The 20,373-nt window shown below is 40.8% G+C and overlaps 1 protein-coding gene and 1 long non-coding RNA gene across 8 annotated transcripts in view; one reads left to right on the plus strand and one right to left on the minus strand.

Moving 5' to 3' along the window:
• Positions 1-20,373, minus strand: part of DNAH5 (dynein axonemal heavy chain 5) — a 196,844-nt gene that overhangs the window by 169,286 nt on the left and 7,185 nt on the right. For 5 of the 7 annotated variants that reach the window (XM_061589331.1, XM_061589313.1, XM_061589323.1 and 2 more), the window contains exons 2-5: positions 4,822-4,956; positions 3,053-3,091; positions 2,045-2,129; positions 194-351 (exon numbers count right to left, since the gene is read on the minus strand). In XM_061589331.1, the coding sequence (XP_061445315.1) occupies positions 194-351; positions 2,045-2,129; positions 3,053-3,091; positions 4,822-4,956 (417 nt within the window). The remainder of the gene's footprint in view (positions 1-193; positions 352-2,044; positions 2,130-3,052; positions 3,092-4,821; positions 4,957-20,373) is intronic. The other 2 variants (XM_061589366.1, XM_061589341.1) reach the window with 1 other exon arrangement.
• Positions 17,777-18,390, plus strand: LOC133390514 (uncharacterized). The gene is made up of 2 exons (XR_009764418.1): positions 17,777-17,877; positions 18,138-18,390. It is a non-coding gene; the product is annotated as an uncharacterized LOC133390514 (long non-coding RNA).

Consider the following 20,373-nt stretch of genomic DNA (forward strand, 5'->3'; position numbering starts at 1 on the left):
AGATCAAGCAGATAATCCCAGGTTGTTTTGCTCCAGAAATGTCACTGTGCAAATCAAACTGGCAGAACTCGATCTGAGCTCCCCTAGATGCAATCATTTTTTGTTACGTGTTCATCAGTATGTTGGGCAAAGGAACAGATGGCCCACAGGCAAGACTGAAGTTCAGCATGACTAAAAAGGGGGAAATACTTACACGATGGATATTTTCTGTAGTGATTGCTTTGGAAGGATTCGTTCTGATAAAGAACACACATATGCCAGTTAAAGCAACATCATTTCCTTCTGTCACAAATAATTTAGGCCTTTTGCTCTTAGCAGAGTGAGGGCTGGCTCCTGCAGAGCCTCCATGTCCTGCAATGTTTCAGTAAAAAAAACCAAGATCAGTACAGCCCACTGAACAAGAGCAAAGGCACCATGTAGCCATTCTTTTTGGAAAATGGAGGAATTAACAAAGTTCTCACTAAGGTTGCCAGTGAGGGCTGCTTTACACATGCACATATGCTGCACCTACATTTCTCATCACCTGATTGCTCAACATTTGATGAGTTACAACTGAATATGTGAACCACTTCCACTGATAAGCAGCATGTTGCACAAAATGATGTGACAATTCTTCTCTCTGTTGTGTTTGATCACATATGCAGGTCATAATTTGATGCTATAGTCAGCCAGTGACTAAAATGTATTAACTCTCTTGGGAATTCATGTTCTCCATAATCACACATCAGGTTTTATCATTAGCATGTATCTATACAGGAAACAATCTGATTTGTGAAATCTACACTGAAAGATCTGGGATGTCCAGGCCAAGGCCGTTGGAATCAGTCTCGCTGGTGTATTGTTCTCCAGTATATTAATGAGAAACTTCAGTCTAGAGCTCTTCATGGATCACTTTATATGTTATACAAGATTCTGCATCTCTACACAGCATAATCAGGCATTATTACTCAAAGCTAAGACATTGTCACAGCAATTAGACACACACCCTTACAACCCTCAAGTAGGTTCAGGTGGGCTCTTTCTACTTGCGTGAGGAAGGTGTCACAGAACAGGAATGTGCATACACGCGAGCACTCCTCCGAGGTGGAAAAGTGGGGGTCAGCTGAGCCTGCCGGTGCAGGTACCTGCATGTCTGGGGCGATGGCACTTCATTGAGATCCTCCTCTTCTAGAGGACGTGCACATGGTGGCAGCAACTTGGGAGGAGAAGGAGGGGGTTGGAGGGGAGGAGTAGGGATGGGCTCCTGATCAGCCAGTGTTCCTCTATTGTAACTGGAGCTAAGGGGGAGGAGCTGTCACTGTCAAAAGTACTGATGCCTACTGTCTCAGCACTTCCTGGTTGCAACCAACTAGGACCCTCCCCCAGGTCCCATTCTGTATCTTTGTTGTCTTCTTCTTCATCATTCCAGGACCACTAAGCAGAGCTCATGACATGGGATTTGGCATAGGCATGCCATGGCCATGTTCAAATTTTATTTACAGATAACCCAGTCACATTATGGGCATTATCCATCCCTACCTATGCATGCAGCTCACAGAACATGTGCATGTGGAAGTGGATCCTCATAGGGAGTGCTCCAAGCATGAATAAACTACATGTTTAGCTCCAGGGAGGAATAAGACAGCTGACGTGCTGTCGGAGAGCTGCAGACAAATCTCCCATTACTTGTAACAGACAGATGTTGTATTTGATACTATTGACACATCCACATCATACATTTAAAGCATTCTTATACCACTTTAAAAACATGGAGAAGTCTGTGAACTGTAGTTTGTTAAGGATGCTAGGAATTGTAGATCTGTGGGGTCAGCACCCTTAACAAACTACAGTTTCCAAGATTCTTTGGGGGAAATAAAGACTTTTACATTTAAAGCATGTATTGTGTGGATGTGACCAGCGCCCAACCAAAGATTTGGGGGGAGGGGTTAAAGAGTTTAATTCACCCTTATAAAAATCCCATCCTATATGTGTAAAGAGATTGTGGGTTATATCTTTTCTTCCTAGAGATATTCTAGTAAAATACTATGGGCATTACTTTGTCTACCTTTTTCAGTTGCTTCCACGTCTTGATAGTAGAACATGACATGATGAAAGCCACCAGCAACGAAGAATTTATCAATACGCTCAATCTGTTAAAAGTTAAGCATTCAAAGTGAACAATTCAAAATGTTTACGAATGCGTTGCTAGGAGGAGTATACAGTCAACCAAGAACTAAACACCAAGATGAAATGTTCCAGAATATGAGAAGACACTTGCACAGAGTTTAAAAATCAGGCCCTTCAGCCATCTGTGCATGTTGTCAACAGTCTGATAGTGCAGCAGGGTCTGTTGCAATTTAATTCAGTTATTCCTATGTGGAGATCTATCTCCACGAGAGACAAATATTAATTGAACATTTGAATCAGTGTTCCCAGTGAGGGTACACATATCAGGAAGCAAACTCAAGTATCTGTTTCCAGATCTGTGTGTGCCTATGCAACATAGAAATGCATGTGGTCATCAAAAATGACTTTCAGAGATGGAAATTGATCCTGGAATTGGAATCAGTGTCTTGTGGAGAGGGATAATAGGACAATATTTGTCATGACCCAAAATAGAAATACTCTTGGCTGCTTGCTGTCTAGGGAATCAATCTGTTTCTGTTCCATGCCAGTTTAGTGTGTGTCCATTGTCCATTCATAAGTCTGTTCCATCCCACTTCTGAATTAATGTCCAATATTTTAATTTAAAAATCCATACAAAAATTGTATTTAAATACATATTTTATCACAATGTATTTTAATATATGCACTTCTAAACATATTTCCCCCTAAAATATTATTTTATTGGATTCTGGTACTCTTTTTAGCCAAGAACTGTATCTCAAAATCCACAAAAGTACAGAATCTGAAGGACAGTTACATTTTATTAATCCCTGAGGTTTGACTTAATTCAGTTCACTTAAAAATGTGGAACTGAACAAAATTCTCCTGCATCCCTACGGCTGTCTAGGGCTACAATCCTAAAAACACTTACTAGGGAGTCAGCACCATTGGATACAGCGGGACGTACCTCCAAGTAAACATGCATAGGATTGTCCTGTAGGTCTACCTGGTTCCAACAAAAAGCTCACATTTGAAAGAGGGAAAGCTGAAGTCCCATAGAAAAGCTGTTAAAGCACAGGTTTTATTATCATTTTCAGAACACCAGTTTTGTTATTATCTCAAATCCAATAATGTGGAAGATTAATTATGGTATTATAAGCAAGGAAGACGTAAGAAGGGATGCACCTCACAGGGTGCAAAAATTATTCTAAGCTAGGCTGATTCTCAACATGTTCTAACACATAAACATTTATTATTGTTCTTGTTAGCAGTGGCTAAATGAGAAATTGCACACCGTTGGAAGTGTAGTACTCCTTTTACAATGGAGTGTTGGTGGACTAATGTCTGAAACCTGGTGCTTCTGGAAAAATTAACCCAGCAGGGTCAGCAGAGGTTGGATTAAATCAGATATGTTTGCAGGCACGTGGTGGCCTCTTCTGACTTCTCTGAATCATGCAGAGTGCAACAGGAATCCACCAGATTCTCACCTACCATTCTAGTCTGATGTTAATGGAAGTTAATCTTTATTCAGAATGTTGTATGACTTTTGTAAGTTTTGTGTGACCCACTCAATTCCTTATGTTGTTCTTTTCTCAAGATATGTGAGCTTTCATATATACCACTGAATACTGTTTGGTTGTGGGGGCGGGAAGGTTTGTTTCTTTGTTTTCTAATTTGTTTTTTGATCCTTTACACATACAATTGAAATCCACAGGTAATCGCAAAATATAATCCATCCGAAATGATACAAAATATATTGAAATCATATTTAAAGGAATTAATTAAAGAAAGTATTTTGACAGTTTGTATCATGGTGTCTATTAAATGGCTTTAGGGCACTGTTTTTCAGCCTTGGGTCCCTAGATGTTGTTGGACTACAACTCCCATCATACTTGGTCATTGGCTACACTGGCTGGGGTTGATGGGAGTTGTAGTCTGACCAGAGCTTGGAAAGTTACTTTTTTGAACTACAACACCCATCAGCCCAATCCAGTGGCGATGCTGGCTGGGGCTGATGGGAGCTGTAGTCCAAAAAAGTAACTTTTCCAAGCTCTGAGTCTGACAACATCTGGGACCCAAGGCTGAGGAACAGTGCTTTAGGATATTATTATCCATTCTCTTGTGTAACTATAGTTTTCCCCAGCAAATGACAACTGGGAACTTTTGGACATTTTTTTCAGGGTTTTGGTCTAGAGATAATGAAATAGTGTTCACCCATACACAGTGAGTACAATGCTGGTCTAAGAAGCATTGCCCTGACTCTCAGTTGGAGTAATTTACCCTCAGTGATGTCATTATGTCACTAGATCTGATTGGCTATATAGCACTGTGACATCATCACATTCATGCTGTGATTTATGTTGAGACATAAACTGTTCTATATCGTCCTGGAATCCTAATCAGATGAATGATGATATATAAATATTTTAATAAATCCTGACTCACTAGGATCATCCATTCTCAGGAAGATGACCCAGAACCTAAGGGGGGAGGGTTACAAAAGCAGCAATAGAGAACAAGCAATGGCAGGAAACAAGCACACAAAGTATTTGAATAGTGAAGGGATTCTTCAGGAACCATTTTTTCCCCACAGAAGCACTACATATAGCAAAACAAACAAACAAAAATGTTAAAACCCTATATGTAGATTCTAAACATTTTGCCAATCAACATGGCATTGAATCATTTCTCCACCCAGCAAATCTATGCCTTCTGAAACTATACACGTCACCCTACCTGATTTCCTTCAAGGATAGCATCTTCCACTTCAGCTTTCTCTAGATCCACACAGGAAGCAACAATCGACAATATATAATCATGTCTGCCATCCAGGTGAGCACGCTTGGCCTCTTTCTCCTCCTTCAGCTTTTGCTGTAAAGGCAAAGTCTCAATTACATAATCTTATAAGAAGCTCCACACTTCTTTCCAGTCACAGCATTAGAAGCTCAAAAATTCCTGATATATATGAACCGATCGGTCAAAAACCCCTCACCATAGCCTCACTCTGTGCTGCTAAAACCCAAGTGCGGAACTTCATGTGATATTACTGAGGGAGGAGGACAACAAGGGGTAATCTCAGGGTTCCCTGGATAAGACTGCAGTCCTAATATGTATGGAATGATCAATATACATCTTGGGGGATGACACGGGAAACTGCCTTCCACCAAGTCCACCGTTGGTTCATCTAGCTCAGCATCGTCCACAGCTGGGATGGAGAACCTCCAGGCCGCAGATCCAGTAAGGCCTCTCCATTTGACCTGCAAGGCTATCTTGACTAAGCCATGCCCACCCGTCCTACACCTGATGTCATGTATGACAGCAGGTGTGGGGCAGGTGAACATGCAGCTGAGCTGAAAGAGAGTGTGCAGCACCCGCAAAGCCCTGTGCATTTTGCAAGCTTAACAGTCAACTTCCCACAGAGACAGGATAACTGCCCAGCTTGCCAGGCTTTCTATCCTAGTTGTTTCCCAAATTAAATCCAAGGAAATCTTTGGGAGCCCATTTTCTATAGACTACCAGTGTATTCCAATGACACCTAAATATTTGCTCAAGTAGGCTCGCCTCGTCATGATATGCCACACAAGAAACTATGGACACAATCCATCATCATTTTGTGTTCATGGGAGGAGATCCACAGGGAAAGTTTATAGAGTCCTCCCCACAGTCCACTAGCCTGGGTGAACATTCTACCCTGTACACAGTGTGTCAACAATGCAAGACCATGCAGCAGGTATCCAACTACCCACTCCTCTCCAGGAGGCCTGGTTTGCCCGTTACTCTTCCAAAACAATATAAGCAGCCTGCTAAGGGGTGGCTTGGAGAAGAGAGGGGTCACATAAAATATTTTTATGTAGCTTCCAAAGTCCTCACATTCATGGTAATGACTAGGCCGACTACAGTGCACCTCGCAAAACATACACCCATCCGAGGGCCAAAGAGACAACATGGGGGAGGGATAAACACACTCCCTATGGCAGCTACTTGGGACTTACTACATGAATAAAACTGCATTGAGGACTAGAGCCTTGGAACATGATAAGATCGACCATATAATCCTCTCTTTGGGCTCCCTTTGGAAGGGATAATAAGTATATACATAAATAATCCTTGTGGCTCTCCAGGAGAATTTTGTCTCCCATCAGCCCAGGCCAGCATGGCTAATGGTCAGGAGTAATGTTGTCCAAGTACACCTATAGGACCACAGGTTCCTCATCCTTGCCTTATGGGCTCTGCAGTGCACCTGCAGGAGGGGATTGATTTTATGCCTTGTTTTCTCAGCAGCTGACTAGATAGAATGATTTTTTCCACGGCAGATTCTAACATCCTGATTTCTCAAAATGACATATAAGTTGGGTTTCAATTGTCATTCCTGAATATGGCTTCTTGAAAACGCCTCACCAGGGGGTTAGAAAACAAAAGCCAATCATTTGATAAAGCAACCAGAATGACGGAAAGATCTCATTGCACCCTGGCAGCAAATCACCTTCAGCCATTTGACAACAGCAGCAGCCAAAGCTGCTAAGCAACAGGTTACCCAAGCTGCGGCAAACAAAACATTACCAAGGGGTGTGCCAATTTCTGGTCTCAAGCTATCCCTTTCAGTTGCGGCTCCAGCTTCAGAAAACCAACAGGGGAGATGATGCCCTTGAATATAAACATGGTAAAGGAGAGGACGTTTAAGAATTGGCATACTGTTTCTCACAGCAGCCAGACAGGTGCCTCTAAGAAGCCTACAAGCAGGAAAAAGAAGGCAACAGCTTTCCCTGTTGCTTTTAGAGCAGCTGGGGCTGATGGGAATTGTAGTCCAAAACATCTGGAGGGCACCACCTTGGCAGTTTTAGAGGTACCCAGCTGTTCACATTTAGCTGTCCTGGCCAATATATTGTTCATAGACTTATTTCAATGAATTTCTCTAAGAGAAAAAAAAAGGGGGGGCTGCAACTCGCCAATGAAGGTATTGAAACAAAAAGTCATCCATCATGTAATAAATAATACTCCAATATCAGATCATGAATCAGAAGATATGATACCATAATGATTCCAATATACACAGCTCAATCCATCATCTGTGTAAAGTATCTGAAAACAAGCTGTCATTTCATATCTAAATATCTTATATAAGGTGCAATGATCTATCCGATGACCATTTTTTCTCACTCAAAATACATAAATCATCACACTCCATAATGGATAGAAGGTTCATTCATGTGGCAATAATAGAAATTATACACTAATAATGACCTGTCACTTTTCTCCCAATGGAAAAGGGAAGGCTTTTTAAAAGAAAAAGAAAAAAGGAGCTTTCCATAAGACTTTACCATAGAAGGACAACAATATGTTTTCCAGCTTCTCTACACCACTTCCCCTCATGTAGAAACATAAGCTGAATGCAAGCATATGCCACATTAAAAATAAAAACAGCCCTAAGCAATCCTGTGCTTTTTCTCTTCCTGTATTTGCTTCTCATCTTTACTATTTTAAATAAATAAAATAGTTTATGGGCTTGGCAATGTGTCTATTTATAAAAATACATTTATGTCACAATTTCACGTAAATATCTATGGTTTACAACTATTTTATACACACACACATTAAAATATTTTAAAATTTAAAACCACAAGTCATCAACTATTACAGAAGATGTTTTTTTGTTTACTTATTTATAAAATGACATGTTTGGATTCTGATTGTAGAATTTTGAACTTAGAATGTCCCCCCGTACCTCTCCCCCATACTTTGAGCACTGTTCCACATGTAAGGTCACTTCCAAATGACCTGCATATTGAGCATTAATCCTGATTTGCTTGCACAACGTTTGCAGGGCAGGTTATAAGGGGTCCTCTATTTATTGAGCGTTCATTCTGATTTGTTTGCAGGAAAGTTATATGAAGTTGCATCATGCAATTGTTATCCCTTAGCTCCCAGTCCATTTTCCTCTCACTTTCCTTACTGCAAAAAGTCCATGGGGGCAGGGAGTGGTTTGGTTCACAAGAGCACCAAATCCATTTTAATAGGACAACCTGAATTTGTTGGTTGGTATGCAGTTGAATCCCGCCCTTAGAACAGCAACAATCTGGAAGCTGCCTCTGCCTCTTACCTTCAAAACTCTGGTGATGCTTTGTTTCCAAAGTTGTCTCTTTCCAGTTCTGAACATTTTGCTAACTGAAGTTTACAAGCTGGAAACAAACTGTTAATTTTAAGTCAGAAAGACCAGCATCTGCTTTGTTGCTCCAAATCCTTAGTCAAAACCTTTGGAGCAAGATAATCTCTTAGTTAACAACGGCCAGGAGTTTTCCAAGTTATTGTTGATTTAGAAATGAGACCACTCTGTTCATAACTGGACTACATCTGAACAGAGCCTGACCCAACCAGAGAAGTCACCCAGTGTTCTAGAACTTAGGAGTTTCAGCTACAGAGGCAAACTCAACATAGCTTTGGTGTTGTTATGGTAGTGTTGACTTATGAAACTACACCACGAGATTTACATATCAATCTTGGCAGCCAGTGTTCTAGTGCCCTCTTTACCATGCTTTATCTTTAGTCTTGCTTGTTCTTCGGATTGTGGGCTAACACATTTTTGCTGTGTCAGGCAAGGACAGTCAATGGCTTTAAAAGGCGTCAAACCTTAAACAAGTTTAATTAATACAACCTACAAAGAGAAGTCTGCTATCTGACTTGGAGTTCCATGACGGTGACCATGATCTTTCTTAATATCTTGATCTGCACTACCCTACAATCTAATACTGGTATATAATTGTAAATACATGACTATTTTATTAATAATTCTGGACTTTCGGAGAAAGGGCCAGAGTTCAGGGGTAGAACGGCTGTTTGCTGCATGCAGAAGGTCCCTGCTGTCTCCTGGTAGGGCTGGGAAAGACTCCTACCTGAAATCTTGGAGAATAGCTGTCGGACAGTGTAGACAATGCTGAGCTAGATAGACCAATAGTCTGATTCAATATAAGGCAGCTTCCTATGTTCCTAAATTCCTGTACAATTTAGTTTATATACCTGATGGCTCTGGAGACATCCTCAAAGCTTGTTTATACAATTAGGAGGGAGGTCTGGGTACCCTTGGGAACAGATTTTGGGGGGCACGAGGAGAGGGAGAGGAGAAATAACTGAAAATTGCCTCTCTCCTCTGTTGGATCTTCTTCTATCTGCAGATCATCGCCATTAGATACTACCCAATATTCATATCATACACTTAACAAAAATTATATCTTACTGCCTGATATCATACTTTCTCATCTTCAAACAACAGAAGAGCTTGTAATTGGGAAACTTGCTGTTTTTTCCCTATACAACACATCCTATGTGGATGTGAATGTGGATTTAAGAAAGTTACGGGCATCTGTTGGATAGTGCCTTAGATGTGACAGATTCACTAAACTTACATCTTTTGCAATCCTAAACATATCTACATAAAAGTCCCAATGAATTAAATAGGGCTTACTCCCAGATAAGCAGGTACAGTCCTGCCACAATAGCACCATGTTCAGATAACAGTATATCCCAAGACGAGGGGTTAAGGACAAACACCAGGAGGAAACTGCCCTCACTCCCTAGCCTATATCATCACTTGTTATTGCATACATGGACCTTTCATGAGTTATGGACTGATTTATGTATGTTGTACAATAAAAAATGCTACTGTACATAAACATAATTATATGTTTAATGTACTTTAATATTACACGAAGTGTGATTTTCAGATTTTGTGCTTATAAAGATGGAGAATTTGAGCTATTTGAATTTAAATCTTCATCACATTGTATATTTTGATTCAGAGGACCTCTCTAGAAATCCTTTTTATTGTGCATTCATAATTATTTGTGCTCATGCTATTGGGGCGATCACACACAATCCGGCCTGCAATACTGTTTGTGTCTCCAAAGGTTTTGGGGAGGTCACACTGCTTCATTTCCAGTCAGTGCATATTCTGTAACTTCCTGCTGAAATCCCCTAACTTCTTATGCCACAAATGTTCTGGTCTATTTTTGTCCTGCTTTTGTTGCTCTACAGCCACCATCACTACCACTCAACAGCAATAATGTGGTAGTATTCAGGAAACCATCTCAGAATAACTAATAAAGAAGACTAAATCCACCCTTAATGCACTAGTGGCTAGAATATATCACAGAATAAACCCACCATAAAACACCAGTCTGGAGGGGTCCATAAACTGATGTTGCAGCATTATTTGTTACTTAATATGGCAATTTTTTTCCAACTACCTTGTTGGTGGGTTGCAGTAATGCTGCTTTTTTCAGCAGTCAGTATCTATTATCTAAGACCACTAAATGAAGTCTCAATGTTGAGAGGCAGTATACCACAGAACATCAGATGCTGGGAACCAATAGGAAAGGTTGTTGCCTTCATGTCCTACTTCTGAGCTTCCACAGACTTTTGATTGGTTCTGTTAGAGTACAGAATACTAGGCTAGATAGACTTTGACCTGACCTAGTTCCTCTGTTATTATTGGTGACAAGCATTTCCCTTCATATTCATATGTCTGGGTCAGCATATTTACTTGGATCTTTGGAGGTAGAATACCTTCCTAATGTGATCATTTTTTCCTATCACTCAAACGATCACGTAACCCTTTAACGTTGTGCAAACAAGTGCCTATTCTATCCCCAGGCTTTCTGTCAGGTTTTGCCACATCTGACTTTCTGCTCAATACGTATCTGAATTTCTCTTTAGTACATGCTTTATTGAACTCTATGACTCTTTTTCCTGTTGTTTTCTCAGGTCTCTATTTTTCAGACCACTCTGCTTTGTCCACTTCTGTGGCTAACTTCCTGAGCTATCTTTCTCCTTCACCTACGTAACATACAGACCCCTTCTGATCTTAACCACTATAGCTTATTCAGAGACCCTATTGCCATTGCTCTCTGTCTCCACTGCTTTTTCCAAGACTGCTCCTTCCCTCAAATTCACATTTCTCAGTCTGTTTACCCTGTGCACACAGACACACACACACACCACCTCTGGCAAGCTGCCTTCCTGGCCTTTAATTTTCTGACTTCCTGGAACTTCTTCTCAATCCTCACTGCTCAGCCTGCCTCACAAAGCTATTCCCATTCCTAGTGCCTATGTGAGGTTTCAGTCCCAGCCAAACTGACTACTGTCTACAGGATTTGGATGTGAAACATTGGCAGGTTTGTTCCCTGAGCAGTTGAAATATTCACAAACACTGTGTGCCATCACACCAGCTCAGCTAATCAGTGTCAAAGAGGTAGTGGCCCTAACACTCTTTCAGGGTAAGAATTCTACATTTCCAGTATTTGGAGAGTAGTCTTGCAAACATAGAAAAGAGAGAACCAGTAGTCCTTCTATTTAGGCATAAAATTGAATTGGTTCATGCTGTGCAGTGCTGTGATATTATTGTGCCAGAACGAACAGCCCACTGCAGTTAAAACCAGCTTTCCTTTAAAAACACACAGCCAGCAGGATGCCACCTACCATGGTCGCTAGAATACACTTGAAAAGGAGTACATTTCTCTTGCCCTGCAAAATGTAAAAAAACAATGCTGTGCTGCCCCCAAGTGGCAAATACTATAACATAAACTACTCTGAGCTGCCTTATGTGAGCAATAGTATATAAAAAACACTTTTTGCAAGCATTTTAAGAAAATGACTTAATATTCATTTGTGATCTGAAAGTTATGGTTTAAGCTTTCCATCAGTCTACAAAACTGTACTGACACGGGAGAAAATGCAGTGCCTATATATGTAGAGAAACATTCAGAATTTCTATAGATGGGTTTACTAGATAGAAATATGGGTTTACTAGATAGAAATGTCAGGCTGTGCCCTTGCACCAGAACAGGGGTAGCCAGATTGGTGCCCTCCAGATTTTGTTGAACTGTAGCTCCCATCAGCCCCAGCCAACATGATGGGAGACATTGACTACTGCTGCAATAGGGACAAGATGTATCTGACCTATGTCCAATTTAAAAGTAAAGCTGGATATACAAGAAGACTTTTGACCATAATTACAAACTGGAAGAGAATATGAAATCTTTTTTGAAAGGAGCTTAGATTTAAATCAAGTCACACTCTCTGAATGATACATTAATCTAGGTAGCAGTCACAGATTGCTCAGAGCAATCTCCACCACCACACCATCCTAAAACAACTCTGTGAGGTAGGTTAGGCCAAGAGCTGGTGGCTGGCCCAATATCACCTAGTAAAGTTTGTGGCCAAGCCCAGATTGGAACCCAGGCCTCCCTGGTCAAATAATCTATAATCCATCACACTGGCTGCAGTTTTATGTTCCTGCTAAACTTTCTGTGGTACTCCAGACTGGCCTAGATCTGCCCATTTTCAGCATAGCTTCTCAACTTCTATATTTGATTCCAAGCAGATGAATTACACTGAGGGCCATTTGCTTGCCAGAATAAAAATCATGGTTTCCCCACACTCCCACCCCCAGAGAACTGACAAGTTCAATTACAAGGATGTCGTAGCATATTTCAGTGAAGGGAAAGATTCATGGATCATGGTGAAAAGGATCAAGGATATAATAACTGTTAACATTGTGATAAAATCTGTGAGTATTTGCCGATTATTTCCTTATATCTCAAGATGACAATATTTATTCATTTTTTTTTGGTGTTTTACATCAAAAATATGGGGCAGTCAGACATCACCCATTTGTAAGCAACAAAATTTGTACCTTTGAAAAGAGAGGTGTCAGGGCTTGGGCATGTGTGGGAATCCTGCCATCCACCTTCATAGGAAGCCCTCAGGACAGACAAAATAAAGTACTTCTTCATATAGTACATAGTTAAACTATGGAATTCACTCCCATATGAGTAGGGTTGCCATATTGCCCGGTTAGCCGGGTTTTTCCCGGATTCTATGCATGCCACCCGGCGCCCGGCTAGCCCTTTAGGTGGCCCAGATTCTCAGCTTTAATTTAAAAAAAAATAAGTTTCTAGGTGGTCCGGTTCTCGAGATATACATAAAAACGTCAGCCGCCCCCACGACTGTTAAATCTTTCTTTAAACAGTACTGTATAGCACTTCGTAGCTTTAACCCCGTCCGTTCAGGATTGCAGCCAATCAGGGATTGTGTTTCAGTTTCATTGACCTTAGGCAGCGTCTAGAAAACAAAATGGTGGTTTCACCCCCTGTTTATCTGAAAATCTCATAAATTGGGTAAGTATATACATTTCAGTTTTTTTTTCCTCTTGTGTGCAGGAGTCAGATCTTGGGCAGTGTTTTGAAAACTTTCCCAATGCTTGCTTTTTGTAAAAGCAATGCTAATCCCATATGCCCAGAGTAAATCCCATTGAATTCAATAGGACTTACTTTTGAGTAGACATGGTTATGAATGTGCTGAAAATCAATGGGACTTTGGAGTGAATGTAAAAAAGAATTGTGTTTGTGCCCTCCAGTCCTATTTTAAAGCAAGTAGGCAGGGCTTACTTAGGTATTACAGTTTTTATTCTGTAGGAAAGTAATACTGATTTTTTTAAAACTAATACTGATTTTTCTGCAGTGACCAACTGGTTTGACAATAAACTATTATATGGGCTGTATGTATTTGTACATCTGCAGTGTCTGCGTGTGCGTGTATGGAATCTTTCCGACACCCCTGTGAGGTAGGGTTGGAAACCAAGGCAGCTCACAACAAGAAATAAAGCCATTTAAAATCCAATAACCATAAAAACAAGTATAAACAGTTGCAAAACAGCATAAAGTGGCATGATTCGGAATTTTGGGTTGTGTGAATGAAGTTGCTTATCACTTGAAGTTGCATTTCTGTCCCTGTTTGAGTAAGCCCCACTGAATACGCTGGGACTTGCTTCTGAATAAATAAACCTAGGATTGCACTATAAATATCTTACAGTTTGTGTAAATAATAAATATATTTGATAGTCATGCTTTTATATAAATATTTCTTCATTTATCATATTTTTGGTTGTGAGATGCTTAGTTTTCTGCCTTACTCATAGGAATCTTGTTGTGGTTGGTATGGTATTAAACTTAGGAAAGTGTTACTGCCTTTTGTGTTGTTGTTTTCCTGTTTGCATTTCACTTATCTTTAACCTCACTCCGTTACAGCCATAGAAGCAACAGCAGCATATGCAAGATAATTAACTCCCATTAGTGATAAGAACAAGAATTTATAATTATTATTTCAATTAAAACAAGACGCTTATCAATACTTTGAAGAGGACCAGATATTTATTTTCTTTCTGAGCCCAGGACTGGGTCTTTCATGATGCCCGGGGGGGGGGGGGAGCAGGAGAGTAGTCCATAAGACAGACATCCTGGCATTGGTAATCTAATTAGCAAGGTATGTGTGGGGTTGTTGCACACTTCCAGGCCCAGTTTCAGTTTGAGTATGGAGGTGGAACCTGTGTAGATGTGGTTGATCAAAGGGAGAAGAAATTTTGAGTTAAGCAAAGCTCTGCTTTTATAAAACCTAAGAAACATACAGATACTTTGAATGTCTGAGTGCCTGCACCAGTGGAATACTGGAGGAACTTGTAAAGCTTGCTGCAACAGTATTTACAACTGAGCATGTGGTGTGAAAGACTCCTTTTCCTAACATTTTGGCTTCTTGTTTTTCTCCACCCACCACATCTTTGAAATATATCGTATATGGTTAACCGTACTGTTGCCCTGACTTACTTTATGTTTGTTGCTATTTTGTGTTTTTATTATGTTTTTATATTGATTGTGTATTTTTATTGTTTTTATTATATTTGTAAGCTGTGCTGAGCTCTGTTTTTAACAGCAAAAGGGCAGGATATAAATTCTCTTAATCAATCAATAAATACTCCATAGTGTTGGAAACTAGAGTCTAGGCATTTAAGGCTAAAAATGTTGCTTTTAAAAAAAAGATTTCTCACATCTTTCCCCAGTTTTTGGTGGTAATTCCTAGGCACAAAAACAAAACAACTGGACAATCCAAGTATTAATATGCATAATATGCAAATTAACCTGCCCGGATTTGTGGAACTGGAATATGGCAACCCTACATATGAGGCCCTGATGGCCACCAACTTAGATGGCTTTAAAAGCGGATTAGACAAATACATGGATGATAAGGATATCAGTGGCTACTAGCCATGATAGCTATGCTCTGCCTCCAAAGTTGCAGGAAGCATGCTTCTGATTACTAGTTGCCAGAAACCGCAAGGGGATAGAGTGCTGTTGTGCTCAGGCCCTCCTGCTTGTGGGCTTCCCATAGGTATCTAGTTGGCCACTGAAGAACAGGATGCTGGACTAGATGGGCCATTGGCCTGATCCAGCAGGCTCTTCTTATGTTCTTAATTCAGTCTAAAAACAGTGGCCTACCAGAGAGGGAAAAACATTCTGCACATGCCCACAGGCACATTAGTTTTACTTCTTCAATAGTGTCTGTGTTGCCTTTCTAAGCACAAAGCATCACTAAGACAATGTGCAGTCATATAAAAACATGGTAAAATAACACCAGTATCCACAATATTAAAATGAAAAGAGCAGCATAAAAACACTTCAGACCAGCAATCCAATAAAGTCAACAATATCACATTTTTAAAAAAAATTAAAACAAAGAACAGTGGCAATTTTAAAATCCAGCCCACCTTCTTTAACTAAAGGTGAATTTAAATTACAAGGTCTTTGTTTTAGGCTGACCTAAAACAAAACAGGAAGGGAACCAAACATACCTCTCATGGGAGGGAGATCCACATACAATAATACCTCGGTTAACGAGGTACATGTGTTCCTGGACTTTAATTCTTTAACAAAACCTCTGGTACCAGAGGCAGGAATAACATGGAAAGAATATGGATAGCAGTTCAACATATTTCAGCAAATGTTTTATTCTAAACTAACAATACACATGTCTGAAATAAAAAAACGAGTCAGGTAAGCCTTGCATACAGAACACTTGAAGGCTTCTTCCAAAATGCATCCAGGGATGCCTGCCTTGCCTTTTTTTTTCTTTTATCATGTACCATTTTGCTACAGCAATTTAAAGCTTTGAACACAGGTCTCCTCTCCGTACGCTCAAGCAGGTAGGCAAGGGGCAGCCACCAGCACCACCCTGTGCTTGGTCTCTTTCTTTTTCTCTCTCTGCCATCCTCCCCTACACTTGAGCAGGGCAGCTAAAGCACTGTTTACTGCGGAGGCGTCTGCGCCACCTGGCAAGGAGTGCCATTCCAGACATGAGAGAGTTGCCTGCAGCAGCCACAATCTGGTAGACAAGGAGCCACATTGGGACTATGCCAGAGTATGTGCCACTCCCCACACACACACATCCAAAAAAGACTTTGTTAAAAGGAGCTTCTTTCCTGCACAATTTGTTAACTGAGGAATTACTGTATATTGGGCTATCTGTCTCTTGTGTTTGCCAATTTGAGTGCTCATGCTAGTGGGCTTGCAAACAGGGACTCTATAGCTGATCCTAAGGCCCAGGTAGGTTCATATGGATCCAAGTGGTCCTTCAAATAACATGGTCCCAAACTGTTTGGGACTTTAAAAGGTCAGTATCAGTACTTTAAATCAAGATCAGAAGCGGTCAGACAACTAGTGCCAGCTGATATAGAACTGGTGCTCTATTCGGCACTGGTTAGGCCTCATCTTGAGTATTGTGTCCTGTTCTGGATACCACATTTTAAGAAGGATGCGGACAAATTGGACAGGTTCAGAGGAGGGCAACAAGGATGATCAGGGGACTGGAAACAAAGCCCTACGAGGAGAGACTGAAAGAACTGGGCATGTTTAGTCTTGAGAAGACTGAGGGGAGATATGATAGCACTCTTCAAGTACTTGAAAGGTTGCCACACAGAGGGCTAGGATCTCTTCTCAATTATCCCAGAATGCAAGACACAGAATAATAGGCTCAAGTTGCAGGAAGCCAGATTTTGACTGAACATCAGGGAAAATGTCCTAACTGTTAGAGCGTTTCAACAATTGAGCCAACTACCTTGGGGAGGTGGTGGGCTCTCTAAAACTTATAGCATTCAAGAGGCAGCTGGGCAGGCACCTGTTGGGTATGCTTTAAGTTGGATTCCTGCACTGAGCAAAGGGTTGGACTTGATGGCCTTGCAGGCCCTTTCACATGTTTCAAGCCTCAGTTCTAGAACTGAATAGCAGTTTCTGGGCTGAGCCCAGATTCATCACCATTTCTTCCGTGGTTTGTACTGGAGCTAATCTGAGTGTTCTTTACTGAAAGGACATGACCAAAGACAGAAATTAACTATTCAGTTTTTAAAAAATAGTGCAATTCAAGGAGAAAAATGTGAAGCCACAAGAGCAACAGTACCTGCAAGAGATTCCCCTGCCCCCTCTACTGATAACCATTGGCACCTGAAAAATAATTGGAATAGATAAAATACTGGAGATAGGCTTCTAAGGACTGAAAGCTGAAACACTGAAACAGAATCACAGTTAGTAGGATAAAACAGGGGTTAAATATCTAAGCTACACTTTAGCTCAACTGACCTCAGGAGAGAATTATTCTGGATTATCTCTTTAAAAAGTCTGGTTCCTTTGGGGTTAAATGAGGAATTGGATTTCTCTGAATACAAATGAAATCTACAAAAAGGGTACTATATGAAAGTTGGGCTGATTTACTACAACTACTGAGTATGCCAGTTACTCTCTGCAAGTATTTGCAGGACCAGCTGTATTTGCAAATGCAGTAATTAAGCAGCTGAGCTGATCCAAACTTCCAATATAGATAACAGCAGTATCAGAATTTGGTCTGTGGTGTTTGTTTTGTGTGGAGCTGGATAAAGAATTTGAACTGCGCAGGCAGAGAAAAAGAAACAGATCTCCATTGGTCAGTACAGGGTCTTATCTTTGTTGTATTTGGGGAGGGCGAGAGAGTTTTATGTTGCAGCTGGCTAGCAATAGCATTTGCTTTGTTTGAGCTGCTTTACACAGATGCAAGTTTTAATGTTATGACAATTTTTTACTACATATGTGAAGTATGTTATATGGAATGTGTTCTTTAAAAGTGTTTTGCCATATATTTCTATAAGTCGCAGACCACAATGTTGTCTCCATGTTATTGATTTTAGTTTGTTTTAATGTTTGTAGCTCCTGAGGAAGGATTACTCCGAAACGTGTTGAGCCTCAGTAAATTTACCAAGCACCAGAGCCTGCCTCTCTTTCTTGTCCATCACGTGGTGCTTTTCCCTTTTGTTTCTGCCAGCTCTACAGGAGTGCAAAATTGCTAAGAGCAGACCTGATAATGAAATTGATCTGCGCTTTGAAAGACAACAGCATTACTTATGAGCAACTGACTAACATTAACTAATAAAGGTGGCTTTTAATAAGCCATTGCAGACAACCTGAGTTTAAAGGCTGGGTTGCCAGAGGCTAACCAAGATTTGAGAGACAAGGGTCTTGTATTAAGAAGTGCTCAGCCAAGGAGGAGAGTTGGTCGGGTTCTTGGGAGACAATTGTGGAACTCATTTGGGAGTGTTAATTGCAACAGAACTTGCCCAGATCAAAAAGAAAATTAAATGCATTAAAGGCAGCTCAGTGGTACTACCTTTTCTGTTCTTTAGATCTCAAAACCACTTTTTCTTTGACATTTGTCTTAACTCTGTAAGCCCAGTTCAAGCTCTTTTCGGCCACCATGGAATCACGCTCCAACAGCAACCCCAAAGGCTACCAGCATACTTTGCAACTCAGCCTTCCCCATGGAGAGTGGGTATGTGACTCCTGTGATTTATTGCCACAGCTCAAAAACTATTTGTCACAGCCCAGGTTTGTGTATCTTCTGGAAGTAGCATACATTTTTGATTTGGGTGACCAGGGATAGGACAGACTAGGGTAAAGTTGTTATAAAATTGTTGGCCCACTCTAAGCCCTTAGGACGTGGAAGGCACATCTGATTACATAAACATAAGCAAATTCACCATGTAATCCCAACAGCAAGGTATGGAGATGTTGCCATAGAAATAATGCTGTAGCTCAGGGGTAGCCAACATGCTGCCCTCCCAGTTGTTATTGGGCTGCAGCTGCCAACAGCTCTAGCAAACATGGCTAATGATCAAGGATGATGGGAACTGGAGCCCAACAACATCTGGTGGGCACCACATTGGCTGTGCCTGCTCAAGCCTCTCATCCCAGCACAGAGGGTGATGAACCACACCACAATTCAAGAGAACTTTCATGACCATAACAGTGCACCACAAAAACCGGGCTGAGGTTTGTACCCCAACTCTTATTTTAAAAAAATTTAGTGCACATTTTAACATACTTTTACCATGCAATGCATTCAACCAACATCAGGTTAGAGTTCTCCTCGGTCTACTGAATGCACTGCCTGTAATCAGCAGGTAAGAATTTCCACCATCATCACCCCAACCTTTTACAATCATGCACAGATTGGGCTTGGAATTTTTAAACAAAGAAAAAGATGACCACAAAGGATGGATGTTTCCCTTCTCCACTCTATAGTCAACCAAATCTTTCCAAACAGGAATATGAAAGGAATTCCCGCAGATTAAAAAGTACATTTGCATTTTTCTTCCCATGTGTTAATAAAAACAAACCACCTTGGTTGTCATCTGGAAGCATCTGAACTGTTACTGCCTGTGGGAGTTTTTTTAGGAGAGGGCAGGTCAGAAACTTTAAGAACAAATGAGATGGAGAGAAAGCTAAGCCTTCCTACCCACCAGCCATATGGGGAAGGAGTGGGAATCATGACCAGGACAGAAGAACCCCCACCCTGCCCAGCTTTAACAATTCCCCACTGGCCTTGCTTTGCACCCTCCATAAGTGCTTTTGCCTGGCTTGAACTGTGGGAATACATCTCATCATAGTGGGGATGACTGTGACTAGATAACCTGTTTGCTTAATCGGTCTCTGTCCAGGTGCTAACTGTTGATGAACTCCAAAGTCTCTGTGCATGCTCTCTCTGGTTCTGTTTGTCATATTGTCAACTTCCTGGAGCTAATGCTTTTTAAAAATGTATATTCAGTGCAATCCTATCTATACTTACACAGAAATAAATCCCACTGTATTCATTGGGACATATTCCCAACTAACTATGCACAGGGTTGCAGTCTTAACCCAAGTCACATCCACACCATAGATTTAAAGCACTCTTATACTACTTTAACAGCCATAGCCTCCTCCAAAGAATCCTGGGAACTGTGGTTTGTTAATGGTGCTGGGAACTGTAGCTCTGTGAGTGGTAAACTACAGTTCTGAGGATTCTTTGGGGCACGCCATGACTGTTAAAGTGGTATAAATGGTTTTTAAAGGTATGGTGTGGATAGGATTCAACTTCACCCATCAAGCTTGCTAGGTGACCAGCAGT

The sequence above is a fragment of the Rhineura floridana genome, chromosome 1, assembly GCF_030035675.1.
Source record: "Rhineura floridana isolate rRhiFlo1 chromosome 1, rRhiFlo1.hap2, whole genome shotgun sequence".
NCBI lineage: Eukaryota > Metazoa > Chordata > Lepidosauria > Squamata > Rhineuridae > Rhineura > Rhineura floridana.